The 19,769-nt window shown below is 42.8% G+C and overlaps 1 protein-coding gene across 1 annotated transcript in view; it reads right to left on the reverse strand.

The window, feature by feature from the left end:
- The window catches only part of Psmb7 (proteasome 20S subunit beta 7), a 60,411-nt gene extending 44,397 nt beyond the window's left edge, over positions 1-16,014 (reverse strand). Inside the window, exons 1-5 of the mRNA XM_027423652.2 lie at positions 15,864-16,014; positions 15,191-15,284; positions 13,431-13,528; positions 11,505-11,645; positions 5,213-5,328 (exon numbers count right to left, since the gene is read on the reverse strand). Of these exons, the coding sequence (XP_027279453.1) occupies positions 5,213-5,328; positions 11,505-11,645; positions 13,431-13,528; positions 15,191-15,284; positions 15,864-15,925 (511 nt within the window). The 5' untranslated portion in view covers positions 15,926-16,014. The remainder of the gene's footprint in view (positions 1-5,212; positions 5,329-11,504; positions 11,646-13,430; positions 13,529-15,190; positions 15,285-15,863) is intronic.
- Between the last annotated feature and the right edge of the window lie 3,755 nt (positions 16,015-19,769).

Below are 19,769 nucleotides of genomic sequence, written 5' to 3' on the forward strand. Positions count from 1 at the left end.
CAGAGAACTAAGCCACTAGTTAGCCACTCACCTAAACCACTAGTTAGCCAGAGAACAGACAGTGGTGGCCACACCTTTAATCCCAACACTCAGGAAACATAGGCAGATAGATCTCTGTGAGTTCAAGGCCACCCTGGGCTACATGAGTGAATCAGTTTAAAAGAGAAACAGAGCTCACACCTTTAATCCCAGCACTAGGGAGGTGGAGACAGGAGTGATATGGCTGGGCAGAGAGAGGACTGTAAGGTGGAAGGAGGCAGGAACTCATAGAGTCTAGGTAGAAGAGTTCTGAGGTTTGATGGAGACAGATGCAGTCAGATTCAATCTGAGGACCCGTGAGGACAGGACAGCCTTTCAGTCTGAGGTAGAGGTAAGAGCTAGTGGCTGACCGCTTTGCTTTTCTGATCTTCAGCTTTAACCCCAATATCTGTTTCTGGGCTTTTATTATTCATGCTACAGTAAAACACCCAGTACTGCTTACCACCTGTCACTTCTGGGGGCTGCCTGCCCAGCAGTTATACTTCCTTTCTGTGTCTGGGGAAGTCCACCTTACACGAACAGGCTGAGCGTCACCCTCAGAAACACTAACCCTTTCCCACACAGCTCTCTGGCAGTGTGAAGGACTGCAGCAGCAGCTCAGAGCCTGGCCAGCCATCACTGTAGTGGCTCTACAAACAGATCACTGTGCTCACCTGCCACACAGCCCATTCTCAAGTGGTTTTTTTTTTTTTTTTTTTTTTTTTTTGCATTGCTCTTTGCCCCAAACCCAGTTTTTGGACTCCCAGGTATGTTAAGTCACCTGCTAGCAAAACAAAACAAAAAACTTCTTTTACTGACACCATACAATGACTGTACTGCTTAAAAGGAATTCTGATAGAGACATGAACACATCCTAATCTAGAAATTTAACACTAAGAATGTGTCTAAATCAAGTATGCATTCATACAAACCAATCGATACACTGATAAAACTCTGAAAAGCAAAACATTCATCACTAAGAGAATGATCAGTAAATCATGGTACAGCCATATAAAGCAAACAGAGCAACTACAGAAATATTCTCCTTATCATTTAGACCCACAGAGAGAGAAAATCCTTAAAACAAATTTATAGAGGGCTGGAGATGTGGCTCAGTGACAAAGCACTTTCCTCATGAACAAGATCCTAGGTTTGATTCTCAACACTACATAAAAACAAAATAAGACAAATCCATAGGAGAGGGTTATGTGAGACAGCATGGCTTCATCTATTTTAAAGGGACAACTATACAGGCTGATAGATAAGTCATACAGAAGAATAGGTGATGATGTACCATGACGTATCTTGGGGTAAGAAAACAAAAACCACACCTAACAGTAGTAGGTCTTGAAGGTATGGGATAGACTTATTTTCCCTAAATACTTTGGCTCTCAAATATCCGGTCATGACTATCAGACAATGTCTCAGTGTCACTTGTACAGAAAGGACTCCCCAGATACCACACACTACTTCCTATTACTATTACTGTCTCTCTCCTTGGGCCCTTACCCCATGGGTTCCTTAGAGTTGCATGTAATCACCTGCTTAATGCCATTATGAGCCACAAGGCAACAGGCTAGGAAGTAGTACTGTGGTGAGCACTCTCTCCCCAGCACCAAACACAATGCCTAATATTATTGCGGCCAAATGAATATCTGGCAAATGACTGAAAGGAGACCTTGGTCTCCTTTTAAGAGTCAGCCAAATATTCCCTGCTTCATCAGGTCAGAAATGACACTTTCTTCCATGGATCCACTCACCTTTGTACCTAGTGTCTTTGTTGACATCTATTACATGCCTCTCTGTAAAGTCTATGCCTCTCTTGAGGGCAAAGACCTCCTTATACATCTCACTCAGTTGAGGAACTGGCCTCTAGTGCTTTTTTTGTTTTTGTGGTTGTTGTTGTTCTTTCTGGCTTTTTGAGACAGGGTTTCTTTGTGTAGCTTTGGAGCCTATCCTGGCACTCGCTCTGGAGACCAGGCTGGTCTAGAACTCACAGAGATCTGCCTGCCTCTGCCTCCCGAGTGCTGGGATTAAAGGCGTGGGCCACCAATGCCCAACTCTGGCCTCTAGGTTGACACACACCTTTAATCCTGGTAGTTGGGAAACTGAAGCCAGTAGATCTCTGTGAGTTTAAAGACAGCATGATCTACATAGCAAGCTATCAGACAGCCTGGGCTACACAGAAACCCTGCCTAAAAAATAAAATAAAAATCTAAACAAATAATTGAGGAACAAATGGGTAGATAAACAAACTCTCAAAGTCAACAATTTTCTTGCATTTTTAAATCAGATGTTAGTCTCAATTTAGTCTTTAGGAGAGTAAAAGCAGACAGTGTAGAATAAATGGGCTAAAGTAGAAATATCTTACAAGCTGGGCATGGTGGTAAATACCTTTAACTCAGTACTTGGGAGGCAAAGACAGGTGGATCTCTGTGAGTTCAAGGACAGCCTGATCTAAGAGCAAGTTCCAGGATAGCCAGGGCTATATAGACAGAGAACCTGCCTCAAGCCCCCTACTCAATTTAAGAGAAAAGATGAAGCTGAGTCTGATGGCACAGTTCTAACACTCCTAGCTACTCAAAATGCTGAGGCAGAAGGATCACAAGCTCAGGGCCAGTCTAGGCTACAAAGTGAGTTAAAAGCCAGTCTGAGCAACTTAGTAAGATAAGATGATGTCTCATAATTAGAAGAGAGCTGAGGCTTGGTACCAACCTAACTCAGTGATAAAGCATTTGCCAAGCACAATCAATATCTAGTACCACCAACAAATAAAATAAAATTTTCCTTTCACTGCCACTTTAAGGAATTAGAGGAGGGAAAAAATAAAAACACTTCAATGGGAAAAAAAACTTTAATGAATCAATTTAGAACAAATTTTAAATTATAATATCTTTTTTTTTTTTTGGCTTTTTGAGACAGGGTTCTCTGTGGCTTTGGAGGCTGTCCTGGAAAATAGATCTTGTAGACCAGGGTGGTCTCGAACTCACAGAGATCTGCCTGCTTCTGCCTCCCAAGTGCTGGGATTAAAGGCTTGGGCCACCAACGCCCAGCATAGTATCTTCATTTTTTTAAAAGAGCATTACAAGACCCATCCATGTATGCAAGCATGGTTGTGCATACTTAAGAGTCCCAGACCGGGGCTGGAGAGATGGCTCAGAGGTTAAGAGCATTGCTTGCTCTTCCAAAGGTCCTGAGTCCAATTCCCAGCAACCACATGGTGGCTCACAACCATCTGTAATGAGATCTGGTGCCCTCCTCTGGCCTGCAGGCAACATGCAGGCAGAATACTACACATAATAAATAAATCTTTAAAAAAAAAAAAAAAGAGTCCCAGACCTAGGGAGATGGAGACAAAAGATCAGGAGTTCAAGGCCATTCTGAGCTATATAAAATCCTATCTGAAACAGACAAAACCAGTAATTACAAAGGTTCCCTAGCAAGGAGGAAACTACATCTACTACAAAGCCTTATAGAGGGCTAACCTACACAATGGAATAGCAAAGTCTCCAACTGTGCTAGTTCCAGAGCCAAGACAAAAAGGTAGACAGTAAACTGCAAGAAAAACAGCAACCGAGTGAAGAGCAAAGAGGTCCAGACTAGGCTGGTGAAACCCACAGAAACAGCTGACCTGAACATCGGGAATTCTTGCTCCCCAACTGATAGCTGGGATACCAGCATGGGACTGATCCAGAACCCAGGAACATGGGTTTCAGTGAGGAAACATCAGAAATCTACGGGACTTCCTGTAGTAGTTCAGTACTTATCCCTAGCATAGGTGTGGACTTTGGGAGCCCATTCCACATAGAGGAATACTCTCTAAGCCAAGACAGGGGGGGGGGGGGCTAGGCCCTATCCCAGAGGTCATGATATACTCTGATGACCCCTATGGAAGGCCTCACCATCCAGATGGAGCAGAAAGGATATGTGATAGGTAGGGTTTTAGATGAGGAGGGGGTGGTAGGGGAGGACAGGAGGGAGAAGGGAACTGGGACTGTCATGTAAAACAATCTTGTTTCTAATTCAAATAAAAAAAAAGAATCTGCACAAAAAAATAAAATAATATTGCGCAATAAATTCAATGTAATAAAAAAGAAAAACAGCAACCATATGTAATTGGAGTTACACAATTTGATTTAGAAATTTAACATAAACTTTCATTTGAAAAATCTCAATTTGTCTAATCACAATTTTATCACTTCCAAAAAATTTTTAATAATAATAAAAAAAGAACGAAACAAAAACAATAGATCACTACTGTTGGTAAGCCAGGCTATGGAGCAGCTTTTTCCTGCAAATGGAGCCAAACAACAAACTGTAACACAGGTATTGCTGACAATTTACAGGTAGGAAACTAAGGTTCTCCACAATCCCTCAGACAGTAGGTAGGTGACAAAAGGGACCCTGTAACTCTAGCTTCATAAAAGAGCTTTTCTGGCTGGTGAGATGGCTCAGCAGGTACAGGCACTTGCCACCAGGCTGGATGAGCTGAGTTTGATCCCCAGAATGCACATAAAGAGAACACTGACTCCCCTCAGTTGTCCTCTGACCACACGTGTGGCACATGGGCACCTGCCCACACAAGCTTTCTATCAGTACCAGCATGCTGAAAGGTGAAGCTTCCACATTTCCTTCCAGGTGGAGGGCTCTGCACACTCCAACCTCATCTTCTCCCAGGATCTGCCCGAGTTTCCACTGACCTCTCCCCTGTTTTCTGCCTGCCCACCACTCCCAAATCCTCTTAGCATATTCATAACTTTTGTTTTTAGATCATTGCAAATCTTTATATAGATACAGAAATAACAATGAGTTCCTACATATCCTTGACCTGGTTTCCCCAAAGTTAACACCTGATGTGATTACAGTATCACCTACACTACTGTCTTCCTCTGAATATTTTTCACTTCCAAACATTGCTATTAACACTGTTTTATAGTTGTTTATTGTCTGTGGGTATCCAATAAAAAACTTCTTACAGGCAAGAATCTTTATTTAAATCTGTTCACTAAATTCGTTATTAAATTATATAAATAATCTTTATCTAAATTATCTCACAAGCGCAACCCACAGTTAAGCACTGGAGAAACAGTAGCTGACTGAGTAACAGCACTGGAATGCACTGTTGCCTCCCCTCACAATAATGGGAGGACAATTTGTCCTGAGAAGCGTCTGAAACAAGAAAAACAACACTCACCCATGGTGACATAAGGCAATTTATCAGTTGATCCATGAGGATAGATGCTATAGAGATGAGGTCCAGTAACATCTACTCCCCCCAAAACTAGGGCTGCACCAATGTAACCTTGATACCTAGGGATCAAAATAGACACAAGAAAAAAATAAATAAATAAATCCAGATGGCATCACTTTAGCTTACACAAAAGCCGGACAATAATTTTCCTTACATGTTTCATTAAGGAATTATTGCTTGTGCGGGAACCAAGCAAGGAAGGAAACTAAAAATCAGGTGAATATCCATAATTAGCCACTGTAAACTGTGTGAGCTATACCATATGACTCATTTCAGCTCAGCCACAGAGCCACCTTTTCAAAAGCACTATCATTTCCATTTTAGTTAAGAAAGAAAAAAAAAACATGAAACAAAAAACTAGAAACATAGAAAACTTGTTTGGTGTCCCTGAGTCAAGGCTGGCTTATTCCAAAGCCTATCAGCACTGTCCCCTTCAGCTTCCCCAGAGGGGGCTGATAAGCTAGCAGTCAAGTCAGTTACAGTGAGGGGCTGCTCCATCAAGCCGCTCAGCTGTTCTAACAAGCTGTCTCAATAGACAGTGGTTCATGTCACAACACCCTTCCCTTTGAATCAACCCACCACCCAATAATCACAGATGCTGAGTAAAAAGCGGGAAGCGCTTATCCTTCATAGCCTATGAAGCTCTGTTGGCCCACACAATGAAATACTACCCATCTCTCTCCCCGTGGCTGTGCACACAGGTTGTAGGCATTTGCTGAACTCTTTTCCTAGTTGGTTATCATCTCCATAGATAGATGCCTTTCCCTGGACTAGCTCAGATTTTCACTATCAGGATTGCTGTGCTATATAAACATGCTGGATTTAAAGCTTCCACTCTGAACCTTTACCTTTTTAACAAGAAAAATGAAACCAGCACATGCAGAACTTGCCATAAAGCCTAATCAGTAAAACACAAATAAAGCCGTCGTTAACTGTGAAGTCCAAAGTTTCCTCTGGCCCCTGATCACCAAACTGCTGACAATCTAACATTTTTAAAGTGAAAAAAAATCAAGAATAGGAAAGAATTTTAGGAGGAGCCTAAAGAGAAGCCAGAGACAGCCTAGCAGATATTGCTGACAAGCCTGATGACCTGAGGTTCAATCCCTCAGACCCACATGGTGGAGGGGGGAACCCACTCCTCCAAAAAGTTCTCTGACCTGCACATGTGCACACACACCAAAAAAAAAAAAAAAAAAAAAATGCAATTTAAAAAAATTCAAGAAAATTTAAAGATGGCTGGAGAAATGGTTCAATGGTTAAGAGTTGCAGCGGACCCAAGTTTAGTTCTCAACACCCACGTCAAGAGGCTTAAAACTGCCGATAACTTTGGCTCCAGACACACTGCCAAGGACACTTGTACCTGAATATACATATCATACCCATACACACACAAAATTAAAAACATTTTTTAAGAACCAATCTTTATGTAAGTATGTATGTATTTTGTAAGGCATAACAGCCTGAAGAAGAAGCATAGGCCCTCATGGTGGAAACATCTGATCCAAGGCTTGTTAAGCAGCTTGGTCAAAACTGGAGCCTGACATTGCACAGAAAAGCCCAAATGGCTGCCTGCACCACAACCACCACAACCTGCTGAGCCTGCTCCAGTGCCTCCTGAGGAGGACATTTGAATAAATTCAGTTCCTGCCCAAGCTATAATACCCACTGCATGCCTTCAAAGAAATCTAAAATATTTAGACAAATGACTGCCATCCTTAAGATCTGAATCAGAAGCCAGGCCGTGGTGGCACATGCCTTTAATTGGGAGGCAGAGGCAGGCGGATCTCTGTGAGTTCGAGGCCAGCCTGGTCTACACAGTGACAGCCAGAGCTATTACACAGAGAAAACCCCCCCCAAAAAAAATCTGAATCAGAGGGCTATGGCCAGCACTGAACAATAATACAAAAACCTTGATACAAAAATTCTACTTCCAGGATTCCAGCCCAAGAATATGTCAGAGAAATATACAGAAATGTGTTTATCACAGCACTGTTAGTGACATAAAAGCAGCAGGAGAAATAGATGAATAAACTGTTACACACAACGGAGCATGACATGACTATTGATTGTGGGACAATGTTCTGGTTCTGACAATGTGTATCAAAGGCTAAATCTGCCTTTAAAAATCATGGAATTTTTTGGAGCCAAGGAATTTATTCTAGAATATAGCTTAGTGAATTAATTTTGCAACCACCCAAAGATTCATGGAAATATCTTCAAATGAGCAATATCATTAATGTTCAAAAACTGATTAATGTACTGAGACTGAAAACACTAAAATTATATACATGATTATAGTTAATATATATCTATTCATATATACATACATACACACACACCATACATTGGAAGTTGGTACTTAGAACTTGTGGGTCAGACCTCTGAAAATTTACTAAAATTCAGGAAACTTTACCTATAACAAGATTACACACTTAAATATTTTCTTTCTTTTTTTTTTTTTCTTTTTCTTATTTCATGTAGTTCTAGGTCTCTAGAACTCTTCCCTGGGCTCAAGAGAACTGGTGAGTCTCAGCTCTCTACCTGTTTAGCCAGTTCATCAGCCCTCTTTCTTTATTCTGCTCTCCCCTATAAGTCAAGGAGACAAAAAACTATCATTGGCATTTTCCAAGGAAAAAAAAAAAAAAAAACCTATCCTTAAGAAGTATAAAACAGTCCATCAGTGGTGGTCCATGCCTTTAACTCCAGCACTCGGGATTGCAGGACAGCCAGGGCTACACAGCAAAACCCTGCCTGGATGGATGGATGGATGGATGGATGGATGGATGGGAGGGAAAGAAAGAAAGAAAGAAAGAAAGAAAGAAAGAAAGAAAGAAAGAAAGAAAGAATCCCAAGATCCCAGGTGGAGTGGTGGTGGCACACACGTTTAATCCAAGCACTCAGGAGGCAGAGGCAGGCGGATCTCTGAGTTCAGGGCCAGCCTGGTCTATAAGAGTAAGTTCCAGGACATCCAGGGCTGCACAGGGAAATCCTGTCTGAAAAAAAGTAGTATGGGACATGGCTGAGAAACGTCTTAGCAGTTAAGAGTCTTGATACCTGATGCTTACAGAGGACGTGAGTTCGGTTCTTAGCATCCACATCAGGTGGCTCAAAACAGCCTGTAACTTCAGCTCCATACATCCAACACCCTTCTCTGTCCTCTGTGAGCACCTGCATGTGTGCACGCCTGTGTGCATCACACATACAAAGTCATGGCTGGCAGTTCTTAACCCAAAGCACTAAAGTCAGATGCAAAACCTTTTTCCCTTAAACCACTCTCGCTTTATGTAACTCACCCAAAATGTCACGAGATATGAAGGGCAATACTACCTTGGTTTAACCTCTCAAAACATTTGATAAAATTAAACTCTGGCTAGGCATGGTGGCACACACTTTCCAACATTTGGGGGGCAAAGGCAACAGATCTCTGTGAGTTCAAGGCCAGCCTGATCTACATAGTAGATTCCAGGTTAAACAAAGATACAGTGAGAGAGACCCTTTCTCACAAAATAAGTAAATAAATAGCCTTTACAAACTGTACTAAATAAAAATGAACCATTGGAGAGAAAAGTGAGACTGTAGAATTCTTAAAACACTATAAAGATTGAATATTTTTTAATTATTTTGCTAAATGTCTTAAATAACAAGTGTAAAATCGATTTATATGTAATAGACCATGTGTGCCACCAGGGGGAGCTTTATATTTAAAACTAGTATCTATTTTTTTTTTAAATGATCAGTTGGTCTCATGCTGTAACTGGAGCATTTATTTGGTGGCAATAATTCCCCTGCATTAACATGGTGGCTTCATCTACAAAGGGCTAAGTCCATGGTTCTAGCTTCTGCTCTCATCTGTAAAGTGGGACCTACATCATTGTCCCTTCTGCATAGACACCATGGAGAATATAGAGAATATAGAGGACCTCACATTCTCAGGAAAGCCAGAGCACAAGGACAATACAGCAGAGCCAAATAAGGGCTATGGCAAATAGACTCCTGCAAGAAAGGTGACACCGACCACAAAATCCCTGAAAGTTACTGCCACGTTATCCTACGTTCAGTCTTTTTTTTTATTTTTATTTTTTTGTGCACGTTAGTGTTCTGCCTGCATGTATGTCTGTGCGAGGGTGTAGGATTCCCTGGAATTGGAGTTACAGACAGTTGTGTGATGCCATGTGGGTGCTGGTAATTGAACCTGGGTCCTTTGGCAGAACAGCCAGTGCTTTTAATTGCTAAGCCGTATCTCCAAACCTTAATTTAAAAAAAAAAAAAACAGAAATTTGTATTTTTAATTTAAATCTCCCAATTTATAATTATTGGCCACTATTTTACTTTAAATGCCATGTGACCTATATAAACCTTTTTGGCCAATGATCTCATGACATTCATAGGGCAGTTGTCTGAAAAGAATGTAGGCCCTAAAAGTAAGACAGGCCCAGGAAAGCCAGCACTATCTCCACTGTAATAGACCTGTGAGGGCTGATCTTGGTCAACTTAACATACCCAGGAAGAAGGAACCTCAACTGAAGAACTGCCCACCTCCATCAGCCTGGCCTCAGGGCCCTTTTCTTTGATTACTAATTATGTAAGAGGGCCCAGCCCACTACAGGCAATGCTGTTTCTAAGCATGTGGTTCTGAACTATATAAAAACGTAGCTAAGCAGGTCAGAGGGAGCAAGCCAGAAAGCAGCACCCTCTGTGGTTTCTGCTTCAGGCTCCTGACTTGAGTTCTTGCCTTGGTTTCCCTGTAAGATATAACCTGTAAGATGAAGTAAACCCTTTCTTTCCCAAGTGGTTTTTAGTAAGGATGCTTATCTTAGAAAGAGAAAAGCAAACTAGAAAAATACTGCTTCCCATTTATATAGAGTAAATGAGAAAACCAATTTAGGACTTTTAAAACTTTTAAACTCAGGAAGGTAGAGGCAGGCAGATCTCTATGAGATCAAGGCCAGCCTGGTCTACAAAGCCAGTTCTAGAACAGCCACACAGAGAGACCCTGTCATGGAAAAAAAAAACTTAAACTATCAAAACCTATACAAACATAAAGTAGCAATGGGATTATTGAAGGGGGAAAGAAACAAAATTCCTATGAACTGTGTGTGGGAGTTAGAAAAGAATGAAGTTCACATCAGGTGAATTACTATACCTCATTAAGCCTCAATCTGTTTATTTATAAACAGGACACAGCAATAGCTCTTAACCCAGAGTTAAAGAAAATATGAGGCCGGGCATTGGTGGTGCACGCCTTTAATCCCAGCACTCAGGACGCAGAGGCAGGCGGATCTCTGTGAGTTTGAGGCCAGCCTGGTCTCCAGAGCAAGTGCCAGGATAGCCTCCAAAGCTACACAGAGAAACCCTGTCTTGAAAAACCAAAAATAAGAAAATATGAAACAGTGCACAGAGCACTTCACCAAGGGTCTGCAAGACTAAGAAAGACTGGGTAAAATCAGTATTATTTTACCCACTCTTATGAGACTAAAAAGTCACTTCTTACTGTATTGTTGCTAAAAAAAAAGGAAAGAAAAAATCATTTGTGTGTAAGTGCTGGGGGAATGGGCAGGATTTACAAGACAAACTCAAAGCACTGTTTTACTGTGAGCAAAAGTTGTCTTATCCAATAATATTTCTGTGCTTCAAGAAATTATTGGCCACAATTCAGGGCAAATCATCGATGTAAGATACATCAGACCATAGCTGGAGAGATGGCTCAGCGGTTAAGAGTACTGGCTGCTCTTTCAGAGGACCAGGGTTCAATTCCCAGCTCCCACATGGCAGCTCACACCTGTCTGTAATTCCAGTTCCAGGGCTTCTGACACCCTTACACAGACACACGCTCAGGTAAAACACCAATGAATATAAAAAAAAATTTTAACTATCAAATGCTTTAAAAATTAAAAATGGCAGGCAGGTGGTAGTATGAATGCCTCTAATCCCAGCACTCAGAGGCAGAGGTAGGCAGATCTCTGTGAGTTCAAGGCCAGCCTGAGTTCCAGAACAGCCAGAGCTACAGAAAAATCTTGTCTCTAAAACAATCAAAAAAAAAAAAAAAAAAAAAAAAAAAAAAAAAAAAAACCAAAAAATTAAAAATGGCTTTCTAATTGATTTCAGGAACAAACTGTGCTCTCCATATGTTTTTTTCCCTATTTTCCAGGCTTCCTTGTGCTAAAAATCTGAGATAAAAAATTAAAATAACAATAACAAAACAGACAGTACAGAAATCCACACCTTAGAACCTTACCTGAAAAGCATCTGCTTCAACATCCGATTAGCAGTCACAACTCTTGGAAGGCGGCCAGTGGTGAGAGAGTGGAGCTCCAAGTTGGAAGAAATAAGCTGGGTTGTCATGTCTGTGTCTGCAGCTGTCCCAGCACCACAGCAACTGAAAAACACCACAGAAACTTAGCTGGCATTCAATTATCAGAAGGCTAAATTAGAAATAGAGGTTTTATGGATGATGGTGGCAGCGCAAACACCTGTGATCCCAGCACTCAGAAGGCAGAGGCAAATGGATCTACAGATTGAGTTCCAGGACAGCCAGGAATACACACAGAGAAACCCTGTCTCAAAGCACACGCCGCCCCCCCGCCCAAAAAAAGAAGAAAGACAGAGACAGAAAGACAGCCTGCCTCTTGGCTAACTCTAAATGTTCAAGTGTATGAGAGGGGTTCTGAGTAGTCTGCAACGCAACTTCTCTGTCTAGCCAATCTTAAACATGAAATTGAGGACACACATCTAATTACATGCAAATATATTCCCTATTGTGTAATGGGACATTTCAAATCATCAGTATCTCTGCTTAGAGTGCATATTCTAGTCCTACTACAAATGCATCCAAATTGTGCAACAGAGCAAGGCAGTGTGTGAAAGTTTTACAATTCAATATTGACACTAGACAGCCTTGATTTATTATTTCAAAACTAAGGAGGAATGGAAGAAAAAATTACAAAATGCCATAAAATAACACAGATACAACAGGCCATGGGAAATTGGACAGCAGAGCCATTAATTTTTTTTTCTGTCTTTACATGTATTTAGTATGTGTGTGTAAGAGAGAGAAACAGAAAGAGAAAGAGAGACAGAGACACCTATGCCATGTAAGCATGTGGAGGTCAGAGGGCATCTTTCAGAATTTGGTTCTGTCCTTCCACTCGGGTGCTCAGGCTTGGCAGTGACCATACTTTCCTGATGAGCCACCTAATCAGCCCCAAGAGCAATGAATTCTAATTGTTAAGGAAAGGTTTTCATGAGCTGGGTTTGGAAGAACAGAAACAGTCTAAAAGCAGAAAGGACAAAGGAGTGCTTTTGATTTTTAAATCTTATTCATGACCGTATGTGCATAGACCTGTGTGTGGATACTCTCAAGCCCAAAAAAGGGTATTAAATCCCTTGTGTGGGATATAACTCTGTGTTTTACACAGGTAGAACTCAGGCAGGTGATGGTGGCACATGCCTTTAATCCCAGCACTCAGAAGGCAGAGGCAGGTGGATCTCTGTAAGTTCGAGACCAGCCGGTCTACAAGAGCTAGTTCCAGGACAGCCACCAAAGCCACAAAGAAACCCTGTATTGAAAAACCAAAAAAGACAAACAAACAAACAAAAAAAAAAAAAAAAGGTAGAACTCATAAACATTAGTATAGAAACCAAAGGCAGACATGCCAGTTAAAGAACTGTGATTGTCCAGATGAGAGAGAAAAAAAAAAAAACCTAAACAAAGGTCTCAGCAGAGGGGAAAACAGGAAGGAATGGATTCAAGAGGCACCCAGGAGGCAGAACCTTCTACTAACTAAATCAGACTGAAGCAACAGGAGGACTTGACCACAGGTGACAAGTGTGTGGCGATGTTTTGAACTATTTTTTTGGCACAGTCTTATTTACCCTAGACTGGCCTCAAACTCACTATATAGCCAAGGAAGACCTTGACCTCTTGGTCCTCCTGCTTCTGCCTCCCTAGCTAAGATCGAAGGCATGCATCACCACTCCCATTTCCTGCAGTGATGATGGAAGAACCAAGGACTCTGTGCATGCTAGCTAAGCACTCTATCAACTGACACACATCGAAGCACAGAAACACATGGAAGAGACTTAGAAAACACAGGCTGAACTGCAAGCAGGCTTCAGGGAAGATGTTGGAAATAATCCTCAGTTCAAATTCATCAATACTTACTAAATATTAGGAGATATGAAGTGAATTTTTGAACAGTTTTTGTCAGCGACAACCATCCCTTCAGTTGCTCTTGTGTCTGCTCCAAGAACTATGCCATCCTATTAAAAAAAAAAAAAAGGGTTTTCAACAATTTTTTTTTTTTTTTTTTTTTTTTTGGTTTTTCGGAGACAGGGTTTCTCTGCAGCTTTGGAGCCTATCCTGGAACTCGCTCTGTAGACCAGGCTAGCCTCAAACTCACACAAAACATTCAATTATCAAATGCTGTAAAAATTAAAAATGGCAGGCAGGTGGTAGTACGAATGCCTCTAATCCCAGAACTCAGAGGCAGAGGCAGGCAGATCTCTGTGAGTTCAAGGCCAGCCTGAGTTCCAGAACAGCCAGAGCTACAGAGAAATCTTGTCTCTAAAGCAACCAAAAAAAAAAAAAAAAAAAAAAAAACCCAAAAAACTTAAAAATGGCTTTCTAATTGATTTCTGGAACAAAATGTGCTCTCTATATGTTTTTTTCCCTAATTTCTGCCTGCCTCTGCCTCCCGAGGGCTGAGATTAACAGTGTGCACCACCAACACCCAGCATGGTTTTTAACAATTTTATGTATACATTATTTAAGAAAAACAATGTTGGCCATTCTCTGCTCCCATAATTCCATATCTCCAGCTAAAATTCCTACCAAAACTATTGTTCTACATTTTCAGTATATCCTTAATGTTCCTGGCTGAATCTTATTTCCATTCAAACACGGCTCAGGGATTCAGTAAATTCTTCACAAATCACAGAACTAAACTGAGAAGAAAAAAAATAAAATGAAGACCCACAATCTTTCCATTAAGATAGCTGGCAAGGTTGTCTAGCAAGTGCAAACACTAACTGTGCAAGTCTGGAAAGCTGACTTCTACCCCAAGAACTCACATGAAGGTGAGAATAGACTCTACCAAGTTGTTCTCTGACGTGTACACTCATCCCATGGCATATGCACACTCAACACACCAGAAAAAATTAAGTCATAACCTCTATATATTAGGTTTCTTTCTTTCTTTTTACTTTTTGGTTTTTCAAGACAGTGTCTCTCTGTGTAGCTCTTGCAGTTCTGGAATTTACATTGTACACCAGGCTGGCCTTGAACTCACAGAGATCTGGCAGCCTGTCTCCCCAGTGCTGGAATTAAAGGCTGTGCCACCGAATAGTGCAACTAGTTTTTGAAATGTATCTCTCTTCACCTATAACAACAGTAATTACAACCTTTATGATCTTTACAGTTAAATTCAGGATTTATCTCCTTTTGACGGATGAGATTTAACTCTTCGAAGAAAGCTGAGGACACAGTGACACCTACTTTTAATCCCCCAATCCCTACATTTGGGAAGCAGAAGCAGGTAAATCTCTATGAGTTTAAAGCAGCCTGATCTACATGGTATGTTCCAGAACAGTCCTAGATACATAATGAGACTGGGGGGGGGGGTGTAGGCTGAACTGCCCAAAACTGAAAGCAGCATCTAGACAAATCCATTTGATCCCACACTCCACCCTTTCCCATCACTGCTTCCTACAGTACCTTAGGAAAAAGCAAATTGCCTTCCTATCAAAAACTTCAAAATGAGTAAAGAATACAAACTATAAAGCATGCAAAACCTACTAACAAGAACAATTTCTAATGAAAGCCCTGTTTGTGATGTTCCCTGGCATTTCCACTATCAGATCTAGCCGACAGTTTACAGGAGTCCAAATGGCCTCACTGCTAACATCAGGCCTGTCCCGGCTTACCTTATAGACCACCCCCGCAATAGTAGTGCCAGTTTTTCGGGCTTTTGGAAGCTTGAACCCCTTCTTTGCAAAATCAGCTTCCAAGATGGCATTCCTGAGGAAAAGCGCACAAATCAAGTGTTGGAGGACAAGACCACAGCTGTGCCGTACTGGCACGAGAGTGCTTAGTAGAGAACTCAGTTTGCTTTCTTACACACACACACACACACACACACACACACACACACACACACACAGACCCATACACGCAGTTTGCTTTCTTACACACACGCTCACACAGACACACACACAGACACACACGCACAGTTTGCCTTCTTACACACAGGCACACACACTCACGCAGTTTGCTTTCACACACACACAAGCTCACACAGTTTGCTTTCTTACACACACACTCACACCAGTCTGTTCACTGGATCCTCCCACCAGCAGGCACAGACCCGGGCTGTGACCCGCCTAAAGCCACAGGAAGGCCAGGACCTTACACACTGGCAAAGGGAGAGGCCGCGCGGGCCTCAGGAGTCCGCGCTGGGGCCCGGATTCCCTGAGTCACACGGCCGCGGGCGCCGTCCCCACACGCGCTCACGTTCCCTGCCCAGGCCACGGCCCAGCTCCGACCCGGGACACCGAGATCCCACCCACGCCTCGATGGCGACCTGTGGCATGGACACACCTGCGACAATTGTCAAAAGAAAACCCTCCGACTGGTGCCTGAAACACCGACACCGCCGCCATGTTCCCAAGAAAATGTTTCCGGGCCGAGGGCGGGGCAAACAAAAAGAACCGAACACTTCCGGCGCTGCCGGCGAACCGGATGAAAGGGCGGGGCCGACTTCGAACTGGCGCTGTTGACCATAGAGTTCCCGAGCTCTCGCTCTCCAGAGAGGCTCGAAGGTGTTTCAAATATACCGCCTCAAGATCCGGGGAGGAGAAGCTGACGTCGGCCGAAGGCATGGGGTTCCTTAGGTCCCATACAATTCCCCCAATCACCAAGTGTCCTGACGCTGCCAGGATCAGATCTATTTCCACCGTTGATTAGAATCCAGGGTGCTCCCGGGTCCCAGGCAGAACCGTTGAGCGAGTCCCTTCAACTCCGCGGTTTCCTCCCGGCTGGTGGAGCGATCGCCTTCCTCCAAAAGCCAAACAGGTACATCAGAAGATGTTCCATGCCAGAAGTCATCAGAAAAATGCAATCCAAAATTCTCAATGCGACACTGTTTGGACCTACTAAAATGGCTAGAATCAGACAGAAAATCACAAGTGTTGGAGAGAAGGTAGAAAAAGTATTAACTCTCATATGCAACAGGTGGGAATGTAACCTAGTCAGCAGCTCCAGAAAATGAATTGGAACTTGAACCAAAATTATCACTGTCCTGGATACATACCCAGAAGAACTGAAAACCTAAGTTCACAAAAACGACTACACAAATGTGCATAGCAACAAGATTCATAACATACAAATCTGGAAACAACTCAAAGGCCCATTAATGGATGAATAAATAAACAAAATGTATATCTACACATTTGAATACTAGTCAGCCAGAAAAGGGAAGGAAACATGATACCTACTAAATCAGGGATGAGCCTTGAAAACAATTTGCTAAAATTGAGAAATCATGCCTGAAAGAAAAAAAAAAAAGCACATATTGTATAGTTCCATTTGTATGTGGTAAGCATATTCACATGTCTGTAGGTACATTTGTGTATGCATGTGTGTGGATGCCCAAGGTTAATGTTGGGAGCCCTCCGCCATCACTTTCCACCTTATTCATTAAGGCATGGCCTCTCAGTTGAACTCAGAGCTCACTAATACAAGATGGTTAGCCATCTTGCTCCAAGGATCCTTCTCTCTGCCCTCTCTGACATTACAGGCTGACTGATACATCTACCCAGCATTTACATGAATCCTGGGGATTCAAACTCCAGTCTTCATGCTTACATAGCAAGTTCGTCAACCACTGAGCCATCTCCCCAGCCCTATATAGTTCCATTTATATCAAATCTATAGAAACATAAAGTGAATCCGTAGTTGTTAGGGTTCGAGAAGGGGCACTGGATTGTTTAATGGGCACAGAGCTTATAATGCATTCAGAATGTAATGTTATGTAAATTTTATCACATTCTTCTACTGGTAGAAATTTAAGGCTTGTGGAAGTCAAAGTTTTTTTTTTTTTTTGTTAATTTAATAAATAACAGCCTCTGAGACTGTGAGTTCATTCATTTGCTAATATTTATTACTATGTGCCTGGTATGGCTCTAGCTATAGATGGATGAATGATTGAATAAATAGCATACCAAGTGTTGAGAACCAGTGTCACAACTATGTATTTAATAAATGTTCACTAAATTCTCACCAGACATGGTGGCACATGCCTTTAGTCCCAGCACTGGGGAGGTAGTGTCAGGAAGATCTCTTGAGTTTGAGGCCAGCCTTGTCTACAAAGTGAGTTCTAGGACAGCCAGAGATACACAGAGAAGTCCTGTCTTGAAAAAACGAATGAACAAAAAAGGTTAAATTCTCTTTGATTGCACCTCTGGGTTTGGAATTCACTTATTTATTTTGAAGCCTCTCCCCCTGTGCTAAAAATATGCTAGGAGAACGGATCCTAACCCAGCCTAGATTGAGTCCTTATAAAAAGAGACAACCACAGGCAAAGATAAAGTCAGTTCCTTGCCATGTTTCCACAGCTAGGGAGAACAAAGCCCCAGAAAACAGGCAAGGGGGTGGACCAAATTTTCCTAGATGACCTCAAAAGAAAGTCACAGTGCTTGCATTTCCGAACTCCTGAACTGTGAGACAATACATTTCTGTTGCCTACACCATCCAGCTTAGAGTACTTTGTTATGGCAGCCTAGTGAAGTTGGGCACATCTCAAGTTTACAAGCCAAAGAAGAGAAAATCCTAGAAAAAGTTCCTCTGGTGCAGGAGTGTAAGTAACAGTGGGCTGCTTTAGAAGCCTGGGGGTGTAAGCCCATGAGATAAGCCAGATGACAAATGACAGGATGTGGCTCTTGGGAGTCAGGTAGGAGAGTTCTGTGCCTGCATCAGAGGGGGCCACAGAGGTGAGAAGATGCTTGTGTCTTGTGGGGTCTGGTGGGAGCTGTAGAGCCACTGACCAGTCAGGCTGAGATGTCGTCATTGCCTCTGAAGATGGTCTGCAGAGCCCAGAAAAGGGCAGCTGACAGCCTTCAGGAGGCCTGAGAATAGAGAATAAGTGGTTGAGCCAGAGGCCAGCCAATGAGTGACAGCTTCAGGCAGATCAGACATCAGACACTATTTCTGGCTGTGATCAGTGAAACTCTAGGCCCAACACTAAGAGCTTTCTTGTTTAGCTTCAATGCTGTTCCCTGGAACTGCAGCCCAGCCCAGAATGCCCATCCTTTGTCCTGGACACTGTCTCACTTACTCCTTGACTGCCAAGCCTAGCTGATCAGTGAAGTGACCACTTCTGTAGGGAGCCATCCCTGCATTCTCCATTACAAGATGGCGCCTGCATCCGGCAGGCACCGAATGTAAACAAGATTATTGCGCAGGCGCTGGGTAATTTTCCATTCCTTGATCTCTGCCTATTCCGTGGCGTCATATGGCCTGATGAGCTGCAGCCAATCATGGGGTGACACGTCCGAGGCGGCGGTTGCCAGCCTTTATTAGGGGACGGGATTCTTGGCTCGGGGTCTCCGCTCTGGTAAGCTAATGCTCTCCTCTCAAGATGCATTAAAGCTTTTACTGCAGAAGGATCCGAATGTCCTGTGTGGTTCTTGCCGGCAAGACTATCGCGCGGGACACACTTCTGTCCTATGTGACTGTGTGACCTCCTGGGAGTCACCAGGTTCTCTGTGTCTCAGTCCCCAAATAGCACAGTAACAACCAACAACTGTGAGTAGATTCAAGGTCCTGGGTCTGTCCTATACTCAGGATCTCAGGATCTCAGGATCACCCCAGGCACCAAGAAGCACCAGACAGATACTGGGATAATAGATAACCTGGAGACAGGCACAGTGCCTGCCTTCAGAGACCTACACCTGACAACCACAGCTCAACTGGAGCCCTGGCTCCTGAATCCACTGGGCTCTGGCAGAGCAGAAGTAAGGTTTCCTTCTCCCTTCACTCAGATGCTTATGAGCCATGTGATCTCAGGCTGATCTCTTTGTAGCTCCATTTTTCATCTATAAAATGAGAAAACACTGCAGTCTCCCTCAGTGCATGAATGTGGTATGAACACCCATTAAGCACTCATTCTGCTCACCGTCAGCCAGGGCTGGCAAACACAGGGGCCACCTAACTCAGCCTGTGCTCATGGCACATAAGGTTCTGTGGGCCTTGGGTGGAGGGAATCCACACTTGGAAGCGTTGCCATGTGCCTGACTGCACCCCTCCCCGATGCATTCATTTGTTCAGATTTTATTAAGCCCCTCCTTGATGCCAGGCTTTGTGCAAGATCATAACCCTGAGGAGCATTGCCCCAAGGATTGTATGTCCAGTTCTCTGTGTTGAGTGGCCTCAGGCACACATGGAAGCACAGCTAGAAGGCTTCTGCATCCATCTAAGGTAGCAGGCAGGCACTCAAATGACAGCAGT

Source organism: Cricetulus griseus, chromosome 6 (genome assembly GCF_003668045.3).
Source record: "Cricetulus griseus strain 17A/GY chromosome 6, alternate assembly CriGri-PICRH-1.0, whole genome shotgun sequence".
NCBI classification, from domain to species: domain Eukaryota; kingdom Metazoa; phylum Chordata; class Mammalia; order Rodentia; family Cricetidae; genus Cricetulus; species Cricetulus griseus.